This window comes from Lasioglossum baleicum, chromosome 6 (genome assembly GCF_051020765.1).
Source record: "Lasioglossum baleicum chromosome 6, iyLasBale1, whole genome shotgun sequence".
Classification (NCBI taxonomy): Eukaryota; Metazoa; Arthropoda; class Insecta; order Hymenoptera; family Halictidae; genus Lasioglossum; species Lasioglossum baleicum.
The window spans coordinates 8,104,466-8,114,783 of NC_134934.1; the positions used below are offsets into that span (position 1 = coordinate 8,104,466).

Consider the following 10,318-nt stretch of genomic DNA (forward strand, 5'->3'; position numbering starts at 1 on the left):
TACAAGAATTTTGAGCAGAGTCTGCAATAACACACTTTGAAGCGAAGTTGTAGACTACAGTCAAGCTATTTGAAGCAACTCGAAGATTGGTTGACGGTCACCGCAGCTGTGCGCGCGAAGACGAAAGAACGGGTTGTCGCATAGGGGTGTTTGAACGAGGCGTTGGAAATTGATTCGAACGGAAACAACGCGGCCTCCTGAATTTGAATAAGTGGCCTCCTCGCAAGCACTCTCGTTCCCTCGCGACGCGTCGGCTAACGGTGAAATTTCAGATAAGATTAAGCGATTTCCGTCGACTTCCGTTCGCGTAAGCCTCGAAGGCGGTTTTGGCTGGATCTCCACCGCATCTTATCGGCTTTCGACAAAAATATAAATCTGCCGCGACTAATCAAAACAGGATGCGTGCACACGCTCGCTTATCTACGCGCCGTACATTCGATCGAGGAGGCCGTTTTAATACGCTTTTGTGTACGGAATATTTTGGCCAGTCTACGACGGAGTCGCGGATCGATGGTGTCGTTTCAACGATCATTGATCGCACGAACAGCAGCCGGTTTTATCGAACTTCGGACCCATGGGGAGTCTGGTGCAATATCTGTCGGAATTATAAGCGGCGATGACTATCGCCGGAACGATCTCTTGTCCAGTCTGTAATCTAAAGGTACCGATACCCTGTGATCATCTCAAATTGAAAGACTTTTGACGTAATACGCGAGGATTACGAACTTCACGTCTTAATACCGGTTCTTACTTAACCCTTTGCGCTCGGAATTATTTTCATTCGAACACCGAACGTTTCTTCCGATTTGTATGTACGAAACTGATGCAATTTACTTGTAGAAAATTAGTTATTTAGTAAATATGAATGAATTTGACACATTGACTGGCGCGCGTTGGTCGCTGTGGCGATCGTCATTAAATTAGTCGCACTGAATACCAATTTATTCGTTCTGAAATGAACTAGTCTACATATAGTACATGATTCAAACTTCATTATAAAGTAATTAATGATAACTATTTATATCTCTGCTCGTTTATACGAATGAGATATGCAAGAGTTCTGTGAAATACACAAAATTGCAGTCAACGCGTTAATACTGTTGAAAATATTTCCAAGGGAAAAATGAAATAAGCATCTCCGATCGAGCGTTCATCGATCGAAAGACAATTCCCGCAACTAATCGGCAGCCTGTTAGTCGAGTGATTTGTGGATATTATGATTTATGGAGACTCGTGTAAACATAATTGATATTCACGATATTACGACACGTTAACGCGAGGCTGGTTAGAAAAACAAGTAAAAGCTATGTAAATGTAAAAACCGCTAAAAAAGGAGGTCGAATACAAATGACGAGTCCGCTTGTTCTTCCCGGTTGGCAGGCTGCCGTGTGAAACGATTAAATCGTGCACGTGAACGTGCGAGTTATCGAAATGCTCGTTCACAAATTGGAGTGCTTAGATTTTGCCATGTATCATCGGTTTTCCTAGTTAAGTGGAAAATTGCAAAGTCGACACGTTACGGTGTCACGCACTCTTCGAACACTGTTTAAACGTATTTAAATGCTGATCTAGTTGATAGAAACTATACCAATGTGCAATTGGGCGGGTCTGTAGATTTCTATGCAAGTTTCTATGCCGTTCTTCTCTGTGTCTACACATTCGTACAATTTTTATCGCTACGGATCTTCAGGCGTTTACGACACGAGCAGCTTCGTGGAATGCAAGGAAACGTACGCGTTAACGAGAACTAGCAGAAGTTGTCCAATTATGAAAGGAAACTTCTCGATGTTCATCAAATAACGTATGAAAATGTAAACTTGCATATGAATGCATATTTCGGATAAAAATTTTATTTATTCGACGTAGTGAATGTTATCCCCTTCAAAATAGTCTCCATTTAATATTACACACTTATGCCAGCGCTTTTTCCTATCCCCGAAACACTTCTGGAACTCGATCTTTGTGATAGCTTTCAATCTCGTCTATGCTTGAAAAACGACGACCCTTTAAGGTTCTCTTCATTTTGGGAACAAACGAAAGTCACACGGGCCATGTCTAGCAAATATGGAGGCTGGGGCACCGTTACAGTGTCGGTTTTGGCCAAAATATCACGAACAAACAATGAACTGTGAACATGTTTGTTATCGTGGCGCAAAAGCCATGAATTGTTTCGCGAGCTGACAATAAACTGAACATCGAATACGACAACCAATATACAGACACTTTTCAAAAAACTGATTTGAATCGGACTAATACAATCCGCGAAATTACAAAATTCCCGTTACTTTTTAACACACCTCGTATAAACCCGCAATCTAGCGAGCACAATAAATAAAAAATATATGGATTAAAGTAACATGGTTGAACATCGTAGGAAAATTTGATTATTGACATGAGGATTAACCCTTAGGGGTGTCTCAGAGTGACCACTAAAGATTGCTGTACCATTGTTCACAATATTGTTTACATTATTAAATATGTGCTGGTATCTAATCGATTACAACACATTTCACTATTGTACGAGGTATCAATTTCATATCCATAAAGTGAAGAAAATTATACACAATGGAATCATTCTATGTCGGAAGAAACGTTTAATTTTCCAGTTAAACTAGCTCCGACTGCAAAGGGTTAGGGTGGTGTCAGCGTTGAATCGCTGGCTGATCACGGCTCGGGTTGAATACTCTCTTGAGGACCGATCGAGAGGAGGCGTTCGCCAGCGTGTCGCCGCTGCAGGAAATCGCTTTGCTCGGTTGTTGCTCGGTTGTTTGTCGGTTGTTGGTCGATCGAGGACGAAACGATCGCAGCCTCCGTAATGGACGCGCGAGTCGGCGCGACGCTACGCGACGCTGTTTCTCGTGCTCGAGGAAAGGAAGTCGAGGATAGGCGGAGTTCGCTCGAGCCAATCGTCGAGATGCGCGCCGCCCACGTGTCAGCAGTTCCTCCCTGCAGACTCCGTGCCTCCCGTGGCCTCTCGTGGCCTCCGGTGGCCTCCGGTGGCCTCCCGTGGCCTCGCACGATCCTCCGCACTTCATTCGAACGATTTTCCCTGAATCCCCGACACCGAAACACAATGGATGCCCTCCGGATGCCATTGGTCCACCGACGGCGATCAATACTCGGCCCGATCGTCACTGATCTCGCCCCCTGGAATCCCTAAAATTGGAAATATCACCTCCATTAAAATAGTGGAAGACCTCGACAGCGTACCGACGCGTCGATAGACAATATGTATAGCATGTACTGTCTGTGCCGTCGGCAGCCACGAAGGCTCTTGCCTCTAATCGCCTCTAGTTCAGTAGAATGATCCTCGTAGTCAGACACACCGAAACGAAACAGAGTCATGGGTCTTCTCGAAGAGATAGACGCATATAAACTATAATGTCAACGTGTTGACCGTCCAAATGCTTCGAGAAATCGGAGGAGTTGGCAAAAAAATTACTATTTTACCTTACTTTATAAAAATAACGAGAACGTGTATATCTCCAAATTCTTAGAAATTTTTCTCATAATATACACCCAACGAAAGAAACTTGTTGAATAATTCCCCGTGGATGCATCTTTACAATCTCAATAACCATAAATTAAAAATATTAGCGCGCGTCCCTTAATCCTAACGTTAATTTCCCCGTTTTTATATAGAAGAAGTCTTAACGTGCATCATAACATTATAAACGTCCATTGAATTCGCATAAAGCGCACACGATCGCGAAGAAAAGTATTGGCACTTAAACCAGCGTCTAATTACAGTGTTTATATACGATCATAAGGATTAAAGCGACATCAAATCGATTTGATTAAACAGTATAGCGATTACGTCCGTAATGGGCTATACGGAGAATATTGAGTAAATTGATTCGATAGCATTATGAATTGAAAGCTGCCTGTGCCGGTGAGCGTTGTTAGATTGGAGAACTATTACGAGACCACAGCGCACACCACAGATTCAAAGATCTTGTTCGTTTTAATAAGCGATGCTAAAGGATGATTATGTTTTGTTGCAGGAGGGTACAACCACTTACGCAGTCCCGTGTGCCAAGACGAGAACCAGAGAGACGAGACCTCACCGCCGCCACCGCATAGCCATAGCACTCAAGCCCCGAACTCTCATTCCAGTACGCCGAACAGCAACAACAATAACAATAACAACAACACCGCGAGCAACGCGTACATCCATCTACGGAACTTGAATCAACTCAAAACGGAGTGTAAGTATACCGGAAAGAATCTGGATGACACGCGGATGCAATCGGTTAAATTTACACCGAGAGCCCCTCTCGCAATTCACTCAGTAGACAACGATAGAGAACACTGAATTTTTAGTAAGAATAATTTTTGGACACCATGGCTGAGGATTTTTTAATAGATCCTTCAGTAACAGAAACCTCAATAAGCTAATCTAATAATTTGGGATTATTGAAACGCCTATCAATAGGCTTCCGGTAGATAAAGTGTCAACTGAGTACAGTAAAGTCCCTAAGTTAATTCTCAGTTCTGTGTTGTGACGTAGATCGGGACCGGACACTATACATATTTTCGTGCCTTAAAAAATAGCGTATCGGTGAGACAATACTAGAGCAATACTGAAACTTCTTTATTTTTTACTTATTCTTAATGAAATTTTACCAATATATTTGCGACATTTTTCTGATTAAAATGACACCGAACAAGATACAAATTGGCTCATATTTACTGCTGTACATGTATAAAGCATAACTTACAATTTATCATATATTTAACATTTGCTATTATAGCGAAAATTATGTTCTCAAAGAATTAGACTAGAATTTGCAAGTTGACGGAGCTACAGCGCGTTGGAGGTTTTTAAACGGCTCGTTTTAATCAGAAAATTGTGACAAATATCGTGAGAAGTGTTGTATAAGAAGAAAGTTGAAAATTAGTTAGCATCGCATTGGTATTTTAAGCAATACAATAAGTTTTGAATTTTTGCCGACCATCGCGGTCGCTGTAGCTCTTTCTGTTAGTCCATACTGTCAATTAAACCACTAAATACAGTTGAAATTATATCGTGTTTAGTGCCATTTCAATCAGAAAAATGGCACAATTAAGTTCGTGAAAGTCCCATAAAAAACAATGAAAAATAAAGAAGTTTTACTGTGGTTTACACCGATATACCCGATGTTTACACTGCTCGGCGACCGAAGCAGCTCGAGCTTTTTGGCTCCTCGCGGGGTGTGCTCCCCAGTGGAATGGGTAGGCGAACTGACATAGAACGGCCTCCTCCGCCGGACTTAGAATGGGACTTTACTGTACTACTGTGTTTAACTTTCGGTTGCCTCGAGGTCCGCAGTTAGGCATGTAACATTGTGAACGACTAAGATTGAAAGGAGTGTTCTCACGTGGAGCCCATCTGTGTCGTTCAGTGTGTCTTCTTCTTGCGTTGGGATTCGATCAGAACGCTTTGTGAAACGATGGATGAATTTTGCAGCGAACTACAGCAATCACCATATAACGGAGCACCTGCAAGGGGGTGGCGCAGCATTGACGAGCGGCAATGATCTCGCGGGCACAGGGACCAACGAGACCGAGCTCAGGGTCAGCCAAGCCGCCACGGAGAGCTACATGACACCCGCCCACTATTCCGGGTACGATGAGACCTCCGAGTACCATAGTCTGCCGCAGGATCATCAGCCGCCCCATCCCTACAATCTAGACGGCTCGCCAGAGTTTTACAGCACCAGTGGAATTCAGCTCGAGCCGAAGTATCAGCCGTCCCCATTCAAGAACTATCCACGCGGTAATTATCTACACAAAGCGATACTCCCTCTAGCAAAAATATACTTACTGTAAATAAAGTCCTCTGTATAATAATGACTTCCTCCAAGCCAGAAGAATAATCGTAATGATTGGCTGATTTGTCAAACAGGTCGCTACCACGAAGGGTACAGCGAGAGTGGATACGGACAGTACGATGCAACGCCATTCCAAACGGTTCCCGGAAGCGGAAGCGGCGGTGGAGCTGGCGGCGTCAGCGGGGACCAATGGGGCGTCGGTCCCATCGGGGAACACCTGTCCCATCATCCCGCGTTCCTCGCGGGCCTGGCTCCCAGGGACTCTTCTAACCCCCATCATCCCTCCTCCATCGGCAACAACCCCGATCAGAAGCCTCTTTTGCAGAGCGCGATGATCGCTGGTTATACAAGTGAGTATTGAGAATTGACGCTGTTATCCAATCTTCTTGGTTAAGATGATAGAATAGATGTTGAAGTTGGATGTAAATTTCTAGACAGTGGACCCTGCTTCACCGGTTCAGGTCCCATCCAGCTGTGGCAGTTCCTGTTAGAGCTGTTAACAGACAAATCCTGCCAAGGGTTCATCTCGTGGACTGGAGACGGATGGGAGTTCAAGCTGACGGACCCGGACGAGGTAGCTCGTCGCTGGGGGATCCGCAAGAACAAGCCTAAAATGAACTACGAGAAGCTGAGCCGTGGTCTCCGCTACTACTACGACAAAAACATTATCCATAAGACCTCTGGGAAGCGGTACGTCTACCGTTTCGTCTGCGACCTTCAGAGTCTGCTAGGGTAAGTCTGCACTCGATCTTAAATGTTAAGCTATATATTTTTATTAACCTTTAACTACCCGCGCCCTGAATTTTCACGTAACTACCCGTGCGGTGTATTCAGTACACCACATGTATCACTGTGTGACTGACAATGAGTACTGTGCGGAGCACGAGAGAAAACTAACGGGCAGGGAACGGGGAAGAAACCTGCCCATTCAGATTGCCTTTGCGTTCCTCTTGCCCCGTTCCTCTCCCGCTAGTTTTCTCTCGTGCTCTGGATAGTGCATATATTATTGTATTGGGACAAGAAAATTGGTGTACTTTTTACACCAGCGCGGGTAGTTAAAGGTTAAATTTCATTCTAAATAAGGAAATCTTATTGTGTCGAATCGTTGAGGTTTCGATGGAGCGAATGTACTAAACGAGAACCCGATTCGACTTGCAGATACAGTCCAGAGGAGCTCCACGCAATGGTGGACCTGAAGCCAGAGAAAAAGGAAGAAGACTGAGTTTTTGTTACCGGGAATGTTGTTTAAGGACTGTATCGTTGATCGAGGAATATCTCAATTGATTCCTGGATATCGGACTGGAACAAAGACGAAACTCACCATGTAACGAACAATGTGTAAAACGAACAAACGATGGAGGAACAAGACCAAGACAGTGCGCATATCATCGCTGACGAATCAATTCTTTGAACACGTATTCCGGGGAGATAACACGGAGATCGTGCTCTCTCTCTCTCTCTCTCTCTCTCTCCGCGTTCAGGATATAATAAGAAAAAATAATCGAATCGGTCGTATGTACCAAAGACAGGGTCTGCATACCATTGGTGCCTAAAGATAATGAACAACAAAAAATTGTGAGAATTTGTTTCTAAGTGATTCATTTGCCAAGCCAGATTTTAGAAGATATTTATAGGAAATAACTCAACAATTTATACATATTATATATATGTATATATATATATACATATATAGTATATATATATAGAGTATATATATGTATATACACATATATATGTATATATATATATTTCTAATGTTACATGATTTCTAAGCACTACGTCAAGCCACACGATACGTCTAAATTATTTATGTATGTCCCCCCATCATTTCAAACGTGCGTGTTATATCTCGTTGATAGATGACACCATATGTGATTGTTATTACTATAATTTTACTACAATAAAGCCATCAATACCATTTTATTAGACGGCGAGCTTTCAATCCGATATTTTCGACGCTTTTCCACGTGTATATTACTCGCTAAGTTCTTCTATTTTTTTTAGTATTATGAGTACCGTTTTTTCGAGCTCACTGCAACCGCAACAACAACAACAACAACCGTGAACACACTCGTTTATACTGTTCTCTCTCTCTCCCTCTCTTTCTTTCTCTCTTTCCTCTACTACTTTCTCGATGTGTCTGATGTGCGACCGGATCAGCCAGGTTCGAGGAAATTAGGATAATTAAGATCGTCTCGGGTGCGAAGAAAGCGATGCTGTTAATTCTGCTGCGAGTTGTATGTTCTGTCGCGTGTTTCTTTCATAACGAAATCGTTTCGTTGATCTCCATTATTTCCTAACGATTCAAGAAAAAATGTGAACAAATTCGGGGGAAAAAGGCGACGTGCAACCAGTGTTCAAGATCACGTGCGCCTAAAATCATATTCGCGACAAAGAAAATCGGAACCACGTGTGCATCTGTGATGATTAAACTGTCGGTGAATTATACAGATTTCTTTCCTGACAACTCGCGTGACGCGCCCCATTCGTGGGTACAGTGTTTTGGTATCGGTGACGCCATTTTCTACTCACCCTGGCAGAAAATATATCACCGAGAAACTATTCTTTCAGAAATTACTTAAAAAAATATATATATATATATTAAATAAATGGAAAGCTTCAAGAAACGATTAATTTGTACTTTTATCGAATATAAAATAATTGTCCACTGTTGTGTGACACAACAGAGATTGCTAACAGGATTTCTTCGAGACTTGGGAGTTTTTGTACGAATATTTTATTTACGTATGACGAGTTTTATCCACCTGTTTGTCTCTACCGTTGACAGAAATATTTTTTCACGCCGAATATACGAGTTACAAGTATGCTTTGCCAGGGTTAGTATTCGAAATACCGTCATAGTGCTCGCGATACCGTGTACACACGAGGAACGAAGTGTCTGCTTTTCCGAGGAGAAAAAAAGAAAGTTATTCGTCAAATCTTCCATGTATCACGACAGTGTGAGCCGAGAGACACAGCAATAACTAAAGTAGACGTTTTGATGGGATACTTTCGCGATCTTCATTGTATATATATAATGTGTACACGTCCGATGCGTAGAACACTGGTCGATGCGTGTGTGTAGAGAAACGGAATTATCCGCAGGTAAATGTTAACTTGGTTAGCTTTTCTGCGTGATTCTCCGTATCTGAACGAGCGTATTTTTATTAATATTTCTTTTTTGTCTTTTTAATTATACATTGTAAAAACGTTGTTCTGTTGGACGTAATATTTGTAATAATATCGATTATATTGATACGTTACGACGAATGAGACCGGGAGGAAACATTTTTTACGCGCGTTACGTGCCCCAATGCGAGTACGTATGTAACTACGTATTTCTACGTAAATTAAGCTTCCCTTTTTAGTTGCGTTTTGTTGAACGTTCGCATGAAAATATGAATGATCTAGAAACGATGGTAAAACGACGTTCGATGGTAAGTGCTGATAAAAGACAAACTCAGGAACCGTAATTCGAGCTGCGCTGATTAGGAAAATTTCGTTAACACGTCCGTCGCTGTGAAACCTTTCTTAATATGTATATAAATCGAAGTTTGGCATTGATCGATTCAAACTTTTCATTTGAGTAATTCATAAATGAATGAATGAATTTAGTCGTCAATTATTGAGATCATACAAATCACTCGTTAATCAGTGACCATAAATTCTCGATCGATGTCGAATGGTATGAATAGACGAACAAAATGTATACATCGAATTTGTATAATTTATAATCATTAATGCAATTGATGATTAAGTACCTGCTTTAGGTAACTGTGATTACATATCAGTTGAATTAGAAGTTTAATCGTTAATTGCAATTGATAATGAAATGATTCGATTGTGATAGCTAATCATTGGTTGCATTGAATGTTGCCCAATTCCGATTTAAATAATGGGAGCAATTGAAAGAGGAGATCGACGCTGAGAAACGAACGGCGGCGAACGTGTTAACTATACCGACGCCGGATATATTGACATACCCGTTACAATTGTTAAGTTTTTCTACACGTAAGGCGGGAGTATAATTTCGGCACGCCTGTTATTAATTATCGGGACGTGGTCAACAGTGTAATCATTTTGAAGGCGACTCACGGACGCGAACGTCGAACGAAATCAATAGAAGTCATCACCGGTATATGCATTTCGAATTTCTACGAGCGTCAATAGGATACCACGCGTTACACGTACACGAACACACACACGCCATCATTAATCATTCGAGGTCCTGTGCACACACAACCAAACGTTCGTAAAATTATATTCGAATACTCTTAGCCGGATAAAGACGAAACATTGAGAGAACTCGTTATCGTATAAAAACCCACGTATTATGTGTGTAAAGTATGCGATCATCGTTTTCCACGATTTATGCGAAGCTGCAACAGCGCGACATGTGAAAAATTCTTCAGTAGTTGCAATAAAATAAAGAAATTTTTATAAATACGTCGTACACGAGGCTCGTTGTGCTTTCTACGTCCTCTTGACCAATCATTGTCGAACAT

General features: G+C 41.9%; 1 protein-coding gene across 8 annotated transcripts in view; it reads left to right on the forward strand.

Annotated features, from left to right (window-relative positions):
* The window catches only part of Pnt (ETS transcription factor pointed), a 162,387-nt gene extending 152,128 nt beyond the window's left edge, over positions 1-10,259 (forward strand). For all 8 annotated transcript variants that reach the window (XM_076425391.1, XM_076425392.1, XM_076425398.1 and 5 more), the window contains 5 exons: positions 4,005-4,208; positions 5,450-5,758; positions 5,888-6,163; positions 6,248-6,545; positions 6,972-10,259. In XM_076425391.1, the coding sequence (XP_076281506.1) occupies positions 4,005-4,208; positions 5,450-5,758; positions 5,888-6,163; positions 6,248-6,545; positions 6,972-7,035 (1,151 nt within the window). In that variant the 3' untranslated portion in view covers positions 7,036-10,259. The remainder of the gene's footprint in view (positions 1-4,004; positions 4,209-5,449; positions 5,759-5,887; positions 6,164-6,247; positions 6,546-6,971) is intronic.
* The last annotated feature ends 59 nt before the right edge of the window (positions 10,260-10,318 follow it).